General features: G+C 42.4%; 1 protein-coding gene across 2 annotated transcripts in view; it reads right to left on the bottom strand.

Moving 5' to 3' along the window:
• The window catches only part of RAB3C (RAB3C, member RAS oncogene family), a 455,623-nt gene that overhangs the window by 411,073 nt on the left and 23,989 nt on the right, over positions 1 to 20,561 (bottom strand). For both annotated transcript variants that reach the window (XM_086960665.1, XM_086960664.1), the window contains exon 2: positions 10,869 to 11,096. In XM_086960665.1, coding sequence (XP_086816791.1) covers positions 10,869 to 11,096 — 228 coding nt within the window. The remainder of the gene's footprint in view (positions 1 to 10,868; positions 11,097 to 20,561) is intronic.

Here is a 20,561-nt window from a genome sequence, read left to right as displayed (position 1 = left end):
AAATGAAGCACATTTTTTGTAATTCTGCAGTATGATGGAAAAAAGACTTTACAAGGATGTAAACAAATCAAGATACTTCACTTGCTGATGCATAAATGATAAACATTCACTGAAATCCAATTCGCATACATTATCATATGTGTGCAATATAATTTTATGAGTAAAACTGTATGTCTGTGCAAATTTAGTGCCCATTTGAACGGAAAATATTATGTCTGTAAAGGACAGTGCATAAATACGATGCATTAGTTACATTAATATATCTCCCACCTCACGTCTATTAAAGCTAGGTGGGGTGTATAAGTTTGTCGTTCTAAAAACTGGGCCGTGGTTATAAAATGTTTGGGAAGCGACTGCATTTGCACCTGTAAACTTATTTTCTTTCTCCAAGGGGAGAATATGTTTTCCTTCCTCTTATAGGTAAATTGAATATTTGGGTGGTCCTTCCACATTCCTACCCTGAAAACATAGTACTTCTACCCTTGACAGGAGTAAATTAGCAACTGTTGAACTGGTTTGGTGAATGCATACAAACCTGAGAGTGTGTTCCCTTTTCCCAACGTATGTAGACGACGCAGCCAGAAACAAATCCCATTTGTGAGGAGTAAAAAACAACCGTTCCTGACCCTTACACTCAGATGGGATCTTGCACTTGCAAATGCAACAGAACTTACACTTGAAAACTGCTTAGTTCATCAGTCTTTATTCACAGGATCACATCTTTCTTCCCTTTGCACAAGCTTGAAGGCCGCGTAACTGAATGACATCAGGAAAGAGTAACACACAGCCACGGCCCGTGGAGGGAGTTTCGGCGGGGCGGAGAGGCGGGGCGGGGGAGTGCTACAAACTGGAGTATGGATAATTGAAGGTAAGTAAACAATGTAATTAATAAAACGAATTTCATAGCGCGCCCTGCATCGCAAAATGAGATGCAGGGTGCGCTACGAAATTCGTTTTATTTATTAAATTGTTTACTTACCTTCAATTATTCATACTCCAGTTTTAAACACCCCCCACCCTACCCCTCCCCCGCCCCGCCTCTCTGCCCCACCGAAACTCCCTCCACGGGCCGTGGCTGGTAACACACATTCAGTATTATGAGACTTGAAAGCCCAAGATGAGCACAGCAGCAGAAAACTGTCCCCAGATTTTGGAACATACATGGGCCTTTACAGGCTTTTGGACCAGGGCATTAATGAGACCTGTACACCCTTTACCACTGCATTATTTTAGGGCCCCGCAGCCCCTGCGGTGCGGGGGTCTATTGTGGGGGTCAGGCACTGGAGAGGAACCCCAAGCACCCATGCAATACCAGTGACATCTGGCTAAATAAAGAGCAGCAACTCCTGCTGCCTGTCATGAGATGTGCTTGGAGGTTTGCTGAAAGAAACACAGTTGCAACATTTATTGATTTACTGTTGCAAAATAGAACCTCCCAGGGAGAATGCGCCTCATTCCCTCAAATGCCACTGCTTTTCCAATTACCTTAATTTCCTAGGCTGATACCACTTGTCCCATATACTTGTGTCTTTCACAGATATGTCACTTCAAGTGCCAGAGCTGCATTAGCTTTTGCCTCTGTGCGGTTTATTTATGATAGATCTTAGTAACCCATAATGGTATTGCAGATGATGGAGCACATTGCTTCCTGAGCTGCCACTTGTTTGGTCCCATGATATGTTGCTCTGAGCAATTTTGAACTTGCATTCACTAGGCCTAAATATCTGATTCCTGTGGAGTTTTATGTGAGTTTGAAATACTGCTGCAAGGCCCTTTTGCAAGAGGCACCAGTAGGCATGCGCCATCTGTGCATTGAATAACCCAGATACCAGGTAAAGCACGAGTGCATTATGGACATGTCATGGAATCCTGCTTTAATTATATGTGGAAAATATGTATTGAATGGTGAATCGCTTCCAATACTTTTTTTTATCAAGCTTAAATAAATGGAACAAAACAAACCTTCCAGAACACAAGATTTAATGCACCCCCCACAAAAAAAGAAGGCCCAGATTTACTGAGGCCCTAATCTAGAGCAGAGAGATACAAAAACCCACCCAGAGCAAAAGGCATTTTGTGCTGGAGAGGTGTCCGTTTCTCAACGCGAATTAGACTTTAACATAACATAGCATGTGTATTTGTAAAGTGCACGTTCATCCAGAAGCGTATCTTGGCGTTGAATAACAGATGTTAATTGCTACCCAACTGAATGGTACTCATTTTATCGACCCTAGAAGGATGAAAGGCTGAGTAGACCTGCCGGGATTTGAACCTGTGACCATGAGGTCAAACACAGGGCCCTAAAGGGGATGCATTAGTCCACTAAGACACCAGACCCGGCTTTACAGTGCTCGCCGTCGCTGTGCATGAAGGGGCGTTACATTTATGGACCAGTTCAGTCAACCATGGATTTTGATACAAGAGCCGATCCACTAAGACAGCCAGACTGGGCTTTGCGTTGAAACATAACTCCTCCTGAAAGCAGGAACTGACAGGAAGAGAGGTATTCATTTCTCTAACAAACCCATGCATTGCTAGTGTGCTGAAGTGCAGACCACACACTCAGTATGTGGGATCCTTCCATATTTGCCCAGACATAGGAATGTGTACTGGAAGGGTTTACTTCTAGTTCAGTGCACACTCCCGTCTGGAAGGCTGTGCACCATGCAAGGCATCCTTTGAGAATGCCAGAGCAGGGGAAGAAGCAGTAGTAGTGCGGTCTTAATACACACGGCTCTGCACTGTGTTTTTCCGCTTGAGCACTGCAGCACTGCAAATATGACTGCAAAAATGTATTTCTGACCCTTAGTATTTCTTAATGTTAGTATAATCTTTCCTTAACCCCTTCGATGCGGATGACAAAGCCAGCTTGTCATGGGCGTTACCTGCGCTGCGCGCATGGCGAGCTGGCTTTGTCACGTTACCCGCGATTTTTAAATTTCAGCGCGCAGCGGGAAAACTCGCTAGCGCGCATGCGGTTAAATAGGTACCTAAGAAAACATACATGAATATTTCACCCAGTATATACAAGTAATACACATAACATTATCTAATGCCTTGGGGCCTGATTTAGAGTTTGGCAGACAGGTACTCCATCACAAATGTGTTGGATGTCATGTCCGCCTTATTATAAGTGTACTGTATCCTAATGCACCAGTAATAAAGCAGGTGGGATATGTGCCACATTTCTGATGAGGCCCTTGATAATTTGTCATAGGATGACAATCTAGCAGAGTTTAAGGAAGGGGGCCTAATCAAGTATCTTCACTGTAACATGTCATGACATTAAAGATACATTGGATGCTCACATATAATTAACATGAAAAAAATCTTTTTAGTGCCCTCTGGGGAACGTGAAACTACATAGGTCAATCGAAAGACTTAGACTGTAGGTCTTAACTACATGCTATTAGCGTCACTGCTCACCTGCTGCTAGACATTCACACCCAATAATGCTCAAAGAAAAGAGAATAATGTTGAATTATTCCATACAGTGAACTATGGTCATGTAGTACAGCAATATAGTGAATCGTAAATAAAGAAAGAGGAATGGGGGTCTGCCAAGATGAACTGGCTTGGTTATCACTGAATCACTATCAGTTTTGGGAAGTTACTAGGTTCAATATGTCCTCTGAACATCCACATGTGTGTGTGATTTTATGCGGTGATTTGTGTAACTTCATACTGTGATGGCACAAGGAATGTACTATGTGTAAGCCCTGTGGGGGTGGGCAGGTCCCTTTAGGAACATGCTCTTCCCTTTTTATGTTTCTGTCTCCTCAGCCCTCCCCAACCGTGCAGAAGAACACTATGTTTACTATGACTACAATAAAGACAATGTTATCTTCCAATGAAGAAAACAATATTTTGTTTAGCTGAGACACTAAATAAATAGCTTTATACAAAGTGATTCCTGATGTCTCCTACCAATTTTTAGTGTACCAATGCAAAGTCGCTTTCCATGTTTATAATAGAAAATAGCAGACAATATACTTCTTCGCTATAGAGTGAACAGGATCTGAGTCAGCTCATGGAAGCAAAAGCCATGGTGTTGAGGTGAAGAAGGGTAGCTAGCAAGGACAACAAGGCATGGCCGGCATGAGTTGTAAAATACATATATAATGCTCCACTTGTGTATGGTCTTCTTGGTCCCAATCCACTATGGACAGAGATCAGGGAGCCATGATTAACTGCATAATATCTGCCGGTGACCCATATTTTAACAGGAAACCTGTAATGATTTGCAAGTACATCCAGTAGGAGTATGCCCAGGCATAAAGGAACACTTTTTTGTTCAGTACTATCATCAGGAACTATTTTTTTACTCAGTGAGCTTAATGTTAATTAGGGACACAGTGATATATAGACCCAGATATATTACTTATTTACAAGATGTTTTTGCAGCTGTACATGTAGCTCAGTGCTGATCAACAACCATCTTTGCAGGTATTTTGCTGCCCAGTATGAAGGCAAGACTGTTTTATGAAAGTCAAAGCAATACAAACCTTCACATCACAGATGAACACAAAATCCCAATTGGAAATCTGAAAAATCTAACTTCCTCGCGGAAGACAAATAGTCATTCTAATTAATATGAACATAAGGTCTGAAGATGAACAATGGTAGTTACAAAAGCCAGAGCTCTAGTATATGTTTTACCATCTAAATATTTGTTAATGTCTTTTTCTTCCTCACCCAGCACGAAAAAGCTTAGCTGTTCTATACCGGTATAGTCATTGCATCCGCTAGCTGCGTGTGACAACGCTTTTTCCCTTAGTCTCTTTTACTGCCTTTGGCGTGATTATCGATGGATGGAGATGTCTATTCAGACATGGCTCAATAGACAGCTACCAGATGATGCTCAGAAGGTATACAACCTTTACAACAAAACTTTTACCACGCACTACCATTACAACGCATTCATTACAACGCAAACCATTACAACGCATTGCGCTGGGGGGCGCTCTAGGATAGGGAATAAGTTTAATTTACTATCCAACACCTTCCCTAGTGTCCACGGGGACTGGAGTTGGAATAGTAAATTAAACTTTTCACTATCCAGCACCCCAAAGCGCTATGCGTTGTAAAGGCATGCGTTGTAAAAACCGCGTTGTAAAGGTATGCGTGGTAAAAGTATGTGTTGTAACGTCATACATCCGCTCAGAATCACGGGTAGATCTTGGGCATTAGACCAATCTGGAACTGGTGCTATCCATGAAGTATAAGATGCTGATACTGGCTCATGGAACACTACAAATCAGAGCATGATCAGAGATCATATGGTTCATGTGGTCGCGCACATTAACAACTTCAGCTGTAGTTTTAGTCAAACAGCACAGCTCAAAGATTCCACTGTCCAGCAAGATGTAAGCTGTGTAAGCAACCAAGACCATTATTCATTTCAAAAGCTGTACTTGAGTAACAGATACATTCAAGGCTCAAGAGGAAGCTAAACTCATATTGCTATTGCAAATATCCATCTAGAGCATCAATTACATAATTTACAACTAGAGAAAGGGACATCTTAAGGATTTCGGAGGGCCTGAGCCAAAGGTACTTATGGTCCCGTGTTTGGAACAGCTTTAAATTTATGATCCAGTTTTCGATCTTTCATGCCCTCATTGTCCATTGCACAGGCACACTGGTCCAAATTCAAAATCTGTTTGCATCTAATATTCAGGGATAGAGGCGCGTTTTCTTTCAATAATATAATGCAGCTGCAGCTCACTAATATTGCAAATAATCTTTGTGACCCCCTCCTATTTTTCATATGCAAGGTCCTGTTTTGATCTAAAACAAACTTTGTTTATGGATATTGCATGGTCATATCCCTCATATTAGAAATAAATTAAAGGAAGATAGTATTTAAAATAATAATGAGTTTAAGAACTGTTCATGGTCATCAGGGAAAGACTCTCTGCAAAACAGAGCTGCCTCTAACAGCGGTCCCCCTAAAAGGCAGGGGATCCGGTTCAAGGCCCACTTTGCCCATGCCTTAAAACTTCTTTGACCAGAGTTGGCGAATCAAGAAGGTGGTTTCTGGTTTATAACTCAAGGATACATAACAAGACAGAGATTGACTGACGTTCTTATAGGTCAGAAGACTGAATTTGAAATTAAGTAATTTATAATTAAGTTACTTAAGATAACATTACTGTTAATTACATGAACGTCCCAAGAAAGATATACCATAAGACTATTGAGACACATTTAGAAAACACTTAAGCAATGCAAAACAAGGAAAGTGTTAGTGATGTTAACTGATTTTAAATTGTATTCTAATAATGAAATAATCTATTCTTGGTCCTGCAAGGCGCATATATTCACACACAAAGACCCTTCTAATTAGTAAGCAGGCAAACAGGACCACTGAATGGGTAAAATAATATTTAATCTCTCGAGAAGGGATGCACTATGGCTTCTTCACCTTCAAACTGAAGAAATTTAAAAGAATAGCTTTACCGCTAATAGCTCATCATTATGGAAGAAAAAATGGCAGATTAACCACGGCCACCTAGAACCGTAATCACAATATAATAATATTTCCTATTTGTAAAGCACAAACAAATCACCCCCTTAAGAGTTTTAAGGTGCTGGGGACCGTCAAGGAGATTAAGTGAGCTGGTGCCAAGAGTCACCTGATGCTAAGCTGAGATAACACCAGCGATCGAACCGTGAGCGCCGAGCTCTGGAGTCAGCCGCTCTGGTCGCTGCACCACACCTCTCCCCTATATTGTTCGGAAAGCATCTTTCCAACCACCGTACATACATATAGAGCTGAAATTGGTTAAAACTAAGCTTCATGTTGTTACATGTTACTAGTATTTTAATTATAATGTGAAATGAGGTTAATTTTTGATAGCCTTTATGGAATACAACAGCCTATGTGACCATGACAAAGAATATAAAAATCTTTAGTAGGTAGTGTGAGTGCGAAAAAAACATACTGTATTTCCACTTCAATGATACTTGATGACTGTATTTTAGAATTCATGTTTTTGTTATTTAAGCAAATTTAAATACTGCAATATTATGATTACCCTATACACATCAACATTAAATATGCTGTACTGCTGGCACATTATTAGGAAAGCAAGAGACAAATATTTTGTTCTCGTGGCAACAAATACTGCCTTTGTAGCTTATTTTGATAGCTAACCACATTCAAACTGCTTTATTTAAACGAGGTGGAACTTTAATTGTGCTACTTCAGAAAAAAACAGGCCAAGATGTAATTGCAGGCTCACATCATGAATCAGCGAAACCAATCAGAGGAGGTTTAGTGCTAGGTTATTTTAACAGATATTGATCTGTAGGGCAAGCAATTCCACATTTTCGGTGCTACAGTGGCAAGTGTTAATAGCTTCTAGAGAAAATAAAATGGTTTGATGAGTAAAGACAAGAGATTGGTGAATAACTTGAAAACACATTAGTACCAGTCTCACATCTATGGAGACTGGTAGATGTGAGGCGAAGCACCTCTACATAAAAACAGGAATGCATAAGTGGCCAACGAACAGGGCGGCAAGTTGAAATTGTGTTGCATCATTCTGACCTTCTTCAAGCTGTTGAAATACAAAGGCCGGAAAGATAGCAAGCATAAAGTATATATATATATTGATCAGCCTTCCCTTCGAAAACCAACTCCAATTGCCAACTTAATTTTGAATGTAGCTAAGAGAGTGCCATGTGTGCCACCTTAATTGGAAATAATCTAAAAGTAAGACTGAAATCACAGCACTGCCCTGCGGAACTCACCATGGAGACCAGCTTCCAGGGGAATGTGGGCTTCACTGGACGAGTTCCTGGACCCCTACGAACCCCCATGAACAGAACTGGAAAAGGGCCCACAAGACCAGAACACACCAACGAAGGAAGTAACCTTCTTGTATACTATTTCCTCTTCTCTCTCCTTTGTTCTCTATCCTTTCCCTTTTCACCCACTCTTATTCTCTTAGCAAGACAGTGGATAAGGGGACAGCCAAACATATATACCATGTACCTGTATCTTCGACAACAACAGCCAGTTTGGGCTGCCACCCTGTAACGATAAGGCGATGATGACTATATGTGTAAAAAAAAAATTAAATACGTTGAAATAAAAAAAATAAAAGTGCATTCAGGCTCAAATCAGTATCAAGGACCATGTCCAGGTGACTGAACCTTTCTCTCCTGAAATGTGGTAAGAGTTATAATGTTAAGTCAATTATATGGCGAAAATAAGAGAATACTAAGTTTTAATACAGCACTCCAGGTATCTGTTACTCAATCCGAAGTCAGGAGTTAAAGGTGACTTTCACGCAGTCTTGTGGTATGCCGCCTAAATGCAAATGATCAACTTAGTTAGGTGTGGTATCAGGATAATGTTCTCAGAATTCAGCTGTAATGAATATTGTGTCATAAATGCCATGTACAAAAACATTTACCCACTGGAGTTACCAATAGATAATCTAGGCTCCATGGGAAAAGATTTTTGTAAACAATGTTTAGGATGCAATATTAATATCATCAGACAATATTTCTGTATATGATATTCTAGCTTCCAACCACTTGGGTACTACCAAGTGCGGGAAGTTAAAACAGAATTTTTTAACTTTTCATTTAACAGCCAGTCTTTGAATCCAATTAGTTACATGTTTTTTTATTTCATAATTATATTGATCAAATTATTTTTTTGTTCAAGATTATATTTTCCCATTTTTGGATTAATTACTTCCACCGCTCATCCCAACTTTTAGCAGTTTTGTGGCAGAAGTCTAAACCTCTTTTCTCACTCCAAATTCCAGTTATGTTCCGGCCAACCTTTCATACCTCATCTGCTATACATTGCCCACCGTTCCTCCACTCTCCTTGGGCCTCTCCACCCCACTAGTTAAATAAAAACCCGTCCGCTGTTTAAGGAATAGGTGTAATCAACTCGTGGATAAAAGGTCCTAAAAGCAGCATGCCTGATATACAATTGTGAATTACCAATAACAACATGGAAATATCTAAACCACTAAAGAAACATCTTAGTAGTGCCCATTTGGGAAACAGTAGTAAATAATCAAAATCAGAAATTAAGCCAAAACTATTAGAATTCATGTTATGAAAATGCAAGTGAAACTGTGAGATGGACCGAACTACTTATGGCTGTATTGTACAAAATGCTCCGGGGAAGTAACAGGTGTATTTGCACCTTCACGGCCAGCGGAGCATTGACTGTAATAGGATAAAGAGTAGGATAGTGCACCCTTTGTGTAAAATGGCCCTAGCTTGAATATATAGCTGTCAAAAAGTCTTCCAGACTTTAGTTGCTGGAGAGTTCCACCAAAAACTACTGATGTAGGTAAAACACTGTTCTACCATGGATAAGAAGAATACCAAAAGATGAGACAAAAATAAATCACATTCAGTCTACAAAATAATTTTCTACTTCTAGTTGACACAGAAGTTTGGAATGCTTGTGGGTTGGTTGCAGCCCAATGTGACACCTATACACATTCTGGGCCTGATTCACAAAGAGTCTCCGCACTCTTGACGGAGGCCCCGCAGCTGTGATGGAGCCCTCGCTCTCTGGGCGGAATCTTCGTGATCAGAATTCTCATTGCCGAGATTCCGCCAGAGTGTGGAGACTCTCCCACATCTGCGGGGCCTCTGCCACCAGTGCGGCGGCCCTTTGTGAGTCCGGCCCGCTATGTCACCAACCCCTACCACCACTCATTCTTATCTCAGCAAACTGAGATGTCAGGGCCTCTCCAGACTCAAACTTGCTTCATTTTTGAGTGTGTACAATGGTCAGAGACCATATTCAATCTTCAGTAACCACATTTAAATATTTGAATGTGTTTTTCTTTGTTTTGTGACTATGTATTAAGTATCACAACATTCATACATTATGTTGCAAATGTCGTCATTGGTTTCTATTGCCGTTCTGACACTTTGCGAATGCAAAAGCGTGGTTTGTGCTGAAGTTCCTTTGCACACATTTTATATTTGGAAATCATTTTGCACAATGAAGTTTTCGCTTTGACTCTTGCAAACATGCAAACTTCCCATGGGACATTTGTAATCACTTTGGGACCGACCTAAAAAGCTTCTGTGAGACGCTTTATCTTTATGTATTGATTTATTCCCAGGAGTGACAGACATAAACTTCCAGCAGTAAGTAAGGTATGCTTCCTCACTAATCTCATTGACAAACCTGTTTATGCATTAACAAGAATCTGTTTCTCCTGGAAATTCATCAGTATGCACCGCTAAACTAGGAGTGCAGAACAACCACTCACAGAAAATGCCTTGCTAATCAACACCTCCATCCATTTACGTGTCAATGTTCTAATGACCCATACTGCAAATAAAAAGCTTGTTTCCACTCTAGAAATGCACACTTTGCCTAATTCTACAATCAAGGTGATTGGGTAGAGCACTTTTAACACTGAAAATCCATGTTCAATGTGCCACATGACGCTCCAGTGCTTATGAGTTATATTCCAAAGCATACATGACGAGAAGAACACCAATGTAACAGTCTTGACCCCCAGCAGAGAACTGCGCTCCTCCTCCCAATCTCTTCTTTTGGTACCCCGGTTCAAAAAGACCAAATCGGGGGGCACAAAGTTCTCCGTCTTCGCTCCTACTTTTTGGAACTCCCTTCCTCTTACCATCAGGTCTACAGTGATATACGCTGAGTTTCGAAGGGCGCTCAAAACTTTTCTTTTCTCACAGGCCTTTTCGCCCTAGCACCCACTTTCCTGCTCCCCAGGGTTGCATCCCTTAGCACCAAGAAACCGCCTGGTAATTGTGCGCTCAATAAATAGTTTTAAATTCAAATTCAAATTCAGAATCTTTAGTTTTTAAGTAATAACATAGTAAGTCCTGGCGCTTACCCAGATTTGCAGTTTAATCCTTTTCTCGTTTTTGTAAACGGTTTTTACTTTGAAGTCGATCCCAACGGTGCTTACGAAGGCTGACGTGAAGGAGTCGTCAGCATACCGGAAAAGAAAGGAGGTCTTCCCCACGCTGCTGTTGCCAATGATGAGCAGTTTGAACATGTAGTCGAAGTTCTGGTCGGACGTGTCTTTCTGTCCATGCCTGGTGTCTTGAGCAGATGCCATCTGAAAGGGAAGGATACCAAGGGTCACACAGTTTGTAGTGGTTTGCAGAGGTTTGGGTTCGCTCTTACAAGGTCTGCAAGCGGCACGCGTCGGATATGCATGGCGTACTAGATCAAGACAGCACAAGTCTACATTTGCAGCTGATACTTTTCATTACAAATGAAGCATCGCCATGGTTACCAGAAGCGAGCAGACCACAGGGTCAATGCTTAATTAAACAGCAGCTCTGAGGAATGTTCTGAGAATGGCTGTCTTACAATAGGCTTTAGAAGTAAACAGATGACAATGGAGGAAATGAGGACTGTGCATCTGTTTGTTTGGACGACCCAAGGTAGCTGGATGCTTTTACAGCTCAGTAGTCAATGTAAATATCCCACATTCTTGAGTGAAAGCCCACAAGATGTATGGAGACAATAGAAAGACAAAAAACATAATTCCTCCTTCACCAGCAGCACCTACAATCTGAAAAATACACTCTCTCGCAAGAAGTTGTTCAGGCAAAAATAATGTGATATTTTTCACAAACTTGCCATTTGCGTCCTCTTCTCTCAAACCCATTTTATCCTAACAGCTTCCACGTCCGCTGTGCCAACAGACTTGGAATAAAACACATCCGTTTGTGATTCATGATAAGCAACAGGGACAGCCAACATGGTTCTGCTTCTGAGAACACTCTCTACAGTTCATACGCTCTAGCACTCACCGTTCGGATATAAGAATTGCAGACAATGACTTAATGAGTCAAAGGTTTACAAAGAGTACAATTCATATCGACTTTCCTTTTTTCAATTTCATTTTATGTAAAGACATGCAAGAAATCGGGTCACAATGTGTTATTCAATATTATATAATAGGAAATATACATATTCTGTATTGGGGTGAGGCTAATATGAAAAGAAACACGATAGAAAACAGAAATACAAACAAAATTGCAAAGCATTGCTAACATACTCACTCATCTATGCGTGACCTTGAAAATACATTCATTTTAATCTTTATTGTTAAAAGAAGACACAACAAGGCTCGTAGCTATTTTGTAAAATTGTCCATTCTCAACAAGCATGATAGGATAAGCCAAACAATGATGTCCAAATAGGAGAAATGTATTTAAACTCAAGCCCATCAATATATTAAATAATCAGTCAGTTATAATGATTATTCTGGTTAATTAAAACCATAAAATTTAAATTAAAATAATAAATGACTTACTTACATTTTTGTTTATGCTCAAATTTAAGACTTTATTTGTAAATTAGCTGAAAGTACAACAAATTCTCTTAAATAAGAATTTTACAAATGATATTCCAAATCACACTTTTAAAAGGGGTATCTATTTTACTATTATAAAACATGTGATTGTTTATTTTGCTTTGGGACCACAATATATCCTCAAGTAAAAATAATTTAATTTATGAAATATACGCTGGGTAAAATCCCTCTGGTTAGATTTCCATATAAAAGCCCATTAAAATTGTAAATTGGAATATTAATCCATTAACTCCTGAGTGCTCTTCACTTTTAGTTATGTGACAAACTAATTCCTCTCTTCTCTAAAGTATTTCTCTTTTTTTCTAAAAAAAATGGTTGATTCATTACTTCCTCTTCTTATACGGTGGATATGTTCATCAATGGAAGCTCAGGTAATGAATATTATTGGACAGAATCTTCTATGGCATCCCGTGAAAGACAAACGGAAGATTTGTGAGGTAGCATAGCATTAGACTTTTCAGATAGGAGAAAATACCATGTGAATTGAAATAGAAATGGTATCCCACTCTCTTGTTTTGGGATTGGTTGAATTAAATTGCAATGAAAAATGGTAGTGGAACTTAATTTACTGAGGAATAGGGACAGGATGATCGCTAGGAAGGAAAATCTCCCAATGTTGTAAGTCAAGAATCAAATATTTCCAAAAGGATTCTGGGGAAATGAGAGGAGTGAGCTGCCTCTTACAACTCTGCGCAGCCAAATCCTGAACGTGGTGTTGGGAGTACCTCACTTTGATAATACTATTTAGCCTCACAACTTCAGTGGTTGGCCCAGTGGTTGGAGAATGCTTTGGGAACATGCACGGGCAGATTAAACGAGAACCCCAACCTCTTGTAACGAAAGTACTTGATCATAGAACAAACCCTTACAGGTTGACACTACAAAACACATCAATACAGTGCTGGAAGAGATGCTTGACCAGACTGCCCGAGGTCCCTAGGTACTCGCCCGACACCCCTAGTGGGTCTCCTGCATGGAACTCCGTGCCACATATTTACCTCGGAGAAAATGACAGAGTGGTCAGAGGCTGGCCTTAAGATGGTGGGTGACTGCTACCAAGACAAGACGCTGATTCCCTTTGTGGAACTAGTGTAACAATATGGGCTACCTACAGGACAATTCTTGTAATATGAGACGTTGGTGCGCACCTTGAGAGAAATGTGGGATGGAGGACGGGCAGAACCGGGGACACAACCTTTATTGCATGCATTGCTATACCTGGGGGATGCTAGCTACTAAGTAAAGTGATTCCACATGACTCTAGTGGAGGCCTCACTGACACTGTTGTCTAAACCGAGAGAACGCTGGGAGCAGGTGGTAGATAGACAATTCACGGACCGTGAGTGGGAAAAGGTTTTGGCTTCTCCAGGAACAGTATCCCGCAATACGCAGTAGAAGTACATCCAATTCAATTATGTACACATGACCTACCTGACTCCATGCAGGCTCAGACTGATAAGTGGAGGGGCAATAAGGAGGCGCGCTTTGTGCGAGCTACAAGATGCCGACTCTATTCCCATGGTCTGGAAATGCCCAATGCTGAACTCTACTGAACAGAGGTAGTACAGCGGATAGGGGGAACGTTGGGAAGGGAGTTGCATTGCACTGCGGAGATCTGCTTGCTGGGTCTCTTTCCACACCCACCGAAGCGGAAAGTGGGGAATATATTTGGCTATGGCCCTTGCTAAGAGACAGGCGGCGCTGACCTAGACAGATGGAAGAGGGCCACAAATAAAGAAATGGAAAAAAGACCTCACAGACCGGGCCGAAGCAGAGGGTAGGGCTCTACTTAGGGAAGAATTGTAGAGGGTTCGCAAGTAGCCTATTGCGGAGCAATGGATGGAATTAGTAAGGGCCTGGGAAAGCCTCGAATTGGAAAATGAGAATCCTGACAGTATGGTAGAAGTAGGATCACAAATTATATCGCCTGAGCACACATAGCGGAGATGGGTTGAGTAAGATAAGAAAAGAGTTTAAAATAGGAGGAACACACAGTGTGCAGTGTCGCACAACCTAAAAGAACATTAAGCTATCAGGGGGGTAACCACCACAGACCCTGCGCCCAGCATATCCCTCACATTCACACCCAAGTAACCCTATAATTTGGCTGGCAAATACGAATCCCGTATAAGGAAAAAACGTTAAGAAGAACAGTATGTTTCACTGAGTTTTGGTTTTAGTTTAATGTTGGAGTCCACAGTATGCAAAACTACAGGAAAACAAACAAAATTAAAGAGTATATATAGAGCAAAAACGAATCAGATAGATAAGATGGTGATAACCCCTGAATAAACCGACACAGTGCATGGACAAGAATGAGCGTGAGAAGACCTGTCCAGATCAATTAGATGACGTTGGGGATATAAGATGGTAGTTATAAAGAGTAACACAGTGGAAATGCTATAAAAAGTGTTGATTGATATACATGTATCTGAAATATGGTGGAATAATACTGGAAATGACAATAATTAAAGAATTTAAAAAAAAGGAGTGGGCTGTCTCTGATTGCTTCCCCCCTGGAATATATCTTATAAACAAGGCAATCAGGATGTGGAAGGTCATCCATGCAGATTCTACAATGGTGGAGAAGTGTGGCTCAATGATTAGAGCGGCAGACCCTAATGCAGAGGTCTAGCCCGGGACCAGGGTTCAATTCCCCGCCTCGGCGGGTCTTGGGCTCAAAATTCCACGGACCTGATCATTCTCGCCTTGGTGCCTATTCCAATCATGGAGTCCCACTCTGCAACTCTGGGCAATAGCTTGCTTAATCTCCACAACGGCCCCCACAACGCTAAGGATGCCTGGCCTCCACCTTGGGGGTGCCCAGGAGTGGACGCCTCACAGGGAAAGCCAGGATGGGTTCCACAGCGGTATTCGTACAAGCGCCTTGAGACCCTTGCGGTGAGTAGTGCGCTATACAAGTATCAATTTACATTTTACAATAGTCCAGGACACTCAAGTGTCTCAAACATATGGGTATCAAAAAAATATAGGGCAAACTCTTACCCACTTACCCCATTGTAATATCTACATTTTTGTAACTGGAATAAAATTAGTAACTTCATAATTGTGCATACTGTGATGAGAATGTGTGATTTTGGATGATGTTTCTAAGAAAAATATGACCGTCCTATCCCATCTGCAGTGTTAGCACAAGACAAACTGTGCAAGGGGCCTTCCTTTTCAGACCCTAATATCCACAATCCTGCCCATGTAATGTTTTAATTCTGGCATGAGTCAAGATCTTTTGATTTTGTAAAATGATATGTATAACATATATTTATGCTAGAGCCTTCAGCATGGGGCAATGGGTTAGTCCAACTGGCTAACCTTAATGGAAGTGATTTCATTCTTCTCTTTCAGAAAGATCATATCCATGCACAAAGTAGATGTCCCTTCAGTACCATGGATCACTATGAAAATGTGTGCTTTTTAAGACAAAAATATTTTTGCTTTTCAGCCAATTTATTTACTTTGTTTACGATTGACAAGGGCCCAATAGCCTCTCCAGCATGACAATGTATCATACACCGTAACAAAACAGGCACTGACAACGCCAAAAGGTTGGGAGCTAATGCTAGTACTGTTGTGGTTGCCAATGCGTGTTCAAAGTAATGGGATATAAATCATAGACGTATTTTGCTTCATCTGACCTAATACATCTGCTTATTTCTGTGATATGTTGGTATAGTCTGTCTTCTTTCCATAAACCCGAACACTCTGGGCTTAATGATGACATGGTGGCTTTTAAAGACCAGGTGTGTTTAGCAACAACCACTTTTGCGCCCCTTTCAGATTGTCACTCATGATAAAATGTACATTTCCATCATGATTGCAATTTGCTCACTGCAGTTCCAGTAACCTCACCCCCACTGATATTCCTCATTGGCAAGCCTGGGGCTTATTTCAAGGGAGTGCACCATTAGCTGCCTCTCATTAAAACAGCAGCTGGTGCTGCAAACTATAAAAACAGCACGTACATCTTTTTCAAGGAGACCTGGCCACAAAGACTGAGACATATCTCTTTTAAATGAAAGGCACAGCCTTCTTAGTTTCATAGCTTTGTTTTTCAAAGATTATGTAAATGATTCTTTGTCTTTAACCAGAATATGGCACAACTTTGGGAGTTTTCACTGAAACTCTTTTTGGGCTTAGGCTCAAAATGAACAGTGGCAGCTGCCACCAATCTAAAGTGGTGTGGCGGTGCGGGGCAGTGGGTTGGGGAACAAATAGAAATAAAAGAACTGACTTATCTGACCCCTGATGCTACCGCTGACGCTGCCGACTGCCTCAGTGCCCTTCTAGGGCACTAGGGTATATATATCGCCCGTCAGGAAGTCACCCAAAGTCCAGCCCAGCACGCACCCATGGTTGCTGGGGGCATTGCTCCATGATCACCAGGGAGTGCGTCAGGCAGGCCTGTGACTTGGCACCATTGACAGGACCGTACTGTGGCTTCGACCATCTGATTCATGAGTGGGCACCATACTATAGTCCTGAGGCTCCTTGGTCTTTACCATGCCGTGGGGACCATTATGGGTAAGCTGCACTGCCAACGCAGTGAAGCTGGCAGGAATCAGTAACCGGGGTCCTTGCAGTAGGCCCCCGCTTTCATCAGTCACAAGCTCGAGGCATACATTGCACAGTGATTCTAAGGTTCTCCTCACCTCGAGGGTTTGGTAGGCTCTGAGGGGCATATTAGAAAGGCGGCGATATTTTCATCGCCTTATCAGCAAAGACACGCTATTGCGTGTTTTGCTGATTTTGCGCCCTTCTCAACAATGCCCAGCTTTGCATCTCTATTGAGATGCAAAGTGGGCGTTCCAGTGCAAAATAATAGGAGAAATGTCGCTAAGCGACATTTCTCCTATTAACAAGCTGCACGCTAACAAGCAGAGCGTTAGGAAAAGTAGCGCTAACCACAGTTAACGCTACTTTCCTAACGCCTGCTTGTGATCTGATTCAGTCATGTAATCCAATGGGAGATGGATTACATGGCTAAGATTGCCCTGCCCTATCAACAAGGTTATCGGCATTTTCAATGGAATATCGCTGGAAAACCAGCGATGTTCCATTGAAAACAGCAATAATCCCCGCTTTTGCTAGGATTTTTATCTCCATGGCGTTAAGCGTTGTTAATACAACGCTAACATAGAGATTATCGCCAGTGATAGCGGGCGATAGATTTACTCACGCTCGCAGCGGTCAGCGATAATTATCGCTGCCGCTTGCTAATATGCCCCTATGGTCTTTGAAGGAGCTCTACCTCCCTGACTGGACTGCAGTTAGAACTCTTAGTAGACACTTGTCCTGCTCTGTTGCACTGTGGATTGTGTTCAGGGACAGAGGCAGTGGCCTGGACCTTTCCACCATGTATCTCACATACTCCTCAGTGTCTTCGGCATCCTTTGTCTTCTTATGTGTTGACTCACATAGGCGGCGGGACTGATAGTTGGCTGCGTTGTTTTACCCAGCCAGTATTCCACCCAGCAGAAACAATGAGATAAGCGGCTTGTGATCTGTTGTCACTATGAAGGGGTGCCCATAGATGTACAGATGAAAGTGTCTGCATGCCAAGTGGATGGGGATGGCCTCTCTTTCTATCTATGAATCCCTCTGTTCCGTAGGGATGAGTGATTGACTGGCATAAGCTACAAACGCACAGTCCCTTTGAGCTTGTTGCTAGGTGAGGATGACCCCCTAGCCCTTTGGAGCTGGTGTCGACTGCAATGATAGATGTTTTGGAAGGGTCAAAGTAAGCCAACATGGTGTCAGATGAGATAGTTTCTTTGGTTGTCTGCATGCCTGCGCTTGACCATGGAACTGCACTCTTTGTGAGGTCTCATAGCTGCTGGGTGAATTTCATCAGGTCAGGCATAAATCTGGTGCAATAATTTACAATGCCTAACAAACTCTGCACCTCGGACACATTGGTCTGTGTGGGCACTTAGCTGACATCTCGCACCTTCTCAGGGCACACCATTTGCTGATAAGGTGCATACAAAGAAACTGATCTATTATTTAATGTTGTCACACTTCTCTTGGTGGAGCGTGAGCTTCGAGCCCTGAATCCATTTTAGTGCTCTCCGAAAACATTCATGAAGCTCTCTCTCTGATTTTGCAAATATGATTATGTTGTTACTGACGTTGATGATGCCGTGTAGCCCAGCAAGTAGTTCCTGGATGGGTTTTTGGAATGCCTATGTTGTGCTTGAGATCCCAAAATAAAGGCGGCAGAAGCACTGGACTGCCACGTGTGTTGAAACCGGAGTAATGTACTTCGAGTCCTGGTGTAGTGGCAGTTGGTGGTGCCCTGACGGCAGGTCTTTCTTAGAGAACTATTGTGCTCCATTGAGCTCTCCGATGATGTAATCAATGGTGGGGGTCAAGTGGTGTTCTTGCCTAAATGCGATGTTAGGGAGCCACATGTCAATCCAGATGTGGACTTCGCAAGGCTGCTTTTGTTTTTTTCTGACAACGATGGCTGGTGGGGGGCCTGTGACCTTCTCAATGATTCTGGCTATTTCTAGCTTGTCAAGTTCCTTTTCATTTTTGGATCTCAGCTGAAACATGATGCGACAATTTCGCAGGGCTTCCGGCTGTATCGATTTGTCAACATGCCTCTGAACGACTTTGTCCTATAAACAGCAGATGCCATTGAAAATATGTATGAGTGTTCAGCAGCTTGTACTCCGAAGGCGAACTTGATCAGACCTAGGTTGTCTGTTGAGTTGCAACTTATGGGCATGCCTTGGCCCCCTCTTGCCAAGTATATGGTGGTGTCAACACACATATGCAGTGGTTGTGTTTGTCCATATGCAAAAACTCTGACCTTTGCTTTGGCTGGAGCTGGGGGTCTCTTTATGAGCTGATCTGTGTCTGCTGACATAATGTCTAGGCATTCTTCCCTGTCTATGTTTACCATAATAGTGTGTTGGCCAACATGGACCTGACAATGGGGAAGTGGGCTGCGGGAGGTAGTGTTGCTGTCTATGATAAATACTGTGTGCACCATAAATTCGGTGACGCCATCATCATCCTTGTCTTTCGCCTCCCCCCCTTCTGCTTCAAGGATGGTGTGACTTGTGTTTTGTTGACCTAAACACCTTTGCAAAGTGATTATATTTGCGGCATACAGTGCACTTCCGTCCCTTGGCTCAGCAGTCTGTCGGCCTGCGTGACTGTCCTCTGCAATACCCACACGTTATTTTAGCATTGGGTGCTCTATTTGCAAGCTCGGTGTGATGCAGCAGATGGACAGCGTTCACTGGTGACACCTTAATCACAATGTGGAGCGCGGCTTCCATATATGACGCCTGAGCTTTCAACAGTGCTTTGATCTTGGTGAAGTGTGAGTATGTGCCTTAGGGATTTTCCAAACTCGTACAGTATGATTTTTAGCAGCTTGAAGAAGGCGCAGCCTTGAACGAGTTGGCCTCTAATCTCTTCTTGTTCATCATTGAAAACACAGGTACTTGTGAGTTCTTTGAGTCTGCCATAGAAGCCATCAAGCAGTTCTTCAGGCTCTTGGCGGGGTTTCTTGAAAATGAAATGCTCGTTAGCTCTGTTGATCAGCAGCGCAAAGCGTGTGTTCAGTGCTGTGAGAAATGTGGCATATGTTCTGGGCGCTGTTTCCGCGAGGGTCTTATACACTTTATGTATGTCTTTACTCCCAAGGTGCAGTATGCGGGCTCGACGTTGACGTTGTGCTTCGAGGCACTCTGTGTCTTCAAAGTAGAGCTCTAGGTGCTTAGGAGGATGCTGTGCCTTCTAAGAGGAAGGGCTCAATCGTTGGACATCCTAGAGTGTGTCTGAACGACTCCTAGTCAAGATTAACTCCAATGAGTGTATGAGAGGCTGTTCTAGGGCGAGCATAACTCATAGCACAAGATCTGCCAGCGCTGATGAGGCAGGGCACCTGGCTATCCAAGGGCGCGGAGGCTGGTGTTCGGTCCACGCAGTCTACCAATGTGGGTGGAATGCATGATGTGTGATGGTTGCTTACCATTGTCAGCCTTTTACAAGACCCAGCGCCCTCTCCTTCCCCACCACCATAGTACGATCACTGCCAGCTTGAGGACTCTGTTGGGGAGCCACCTTTTACCGCCGGGGAAAACACAGGTAAATTTGAGGGCTCTGCCTCGTCTGCGGTGTAAAATCTGCAACCGCCTAGTATTAGCTGTTGGGTAAATGTGG

This window comes from Lissotriton vulgaris, chromosome 3_1 (assembly GCF_964263255.1).
Source record: "Lissotriton vulgaris chromosome 3_1, aLisVul1.2, whole genome shotgun sequence".
NCBI lineage: Eukaryota > Metazoa > Chordata > Amphibia > Caudata > Salamandridae > Lissotriton > Lissotriton vulgaris.
The sequence above is the reverse complement of the archived record's forward strand: the minus strand, read 5'-3'. Positions and strand labels throughout refer to the sequence as shown.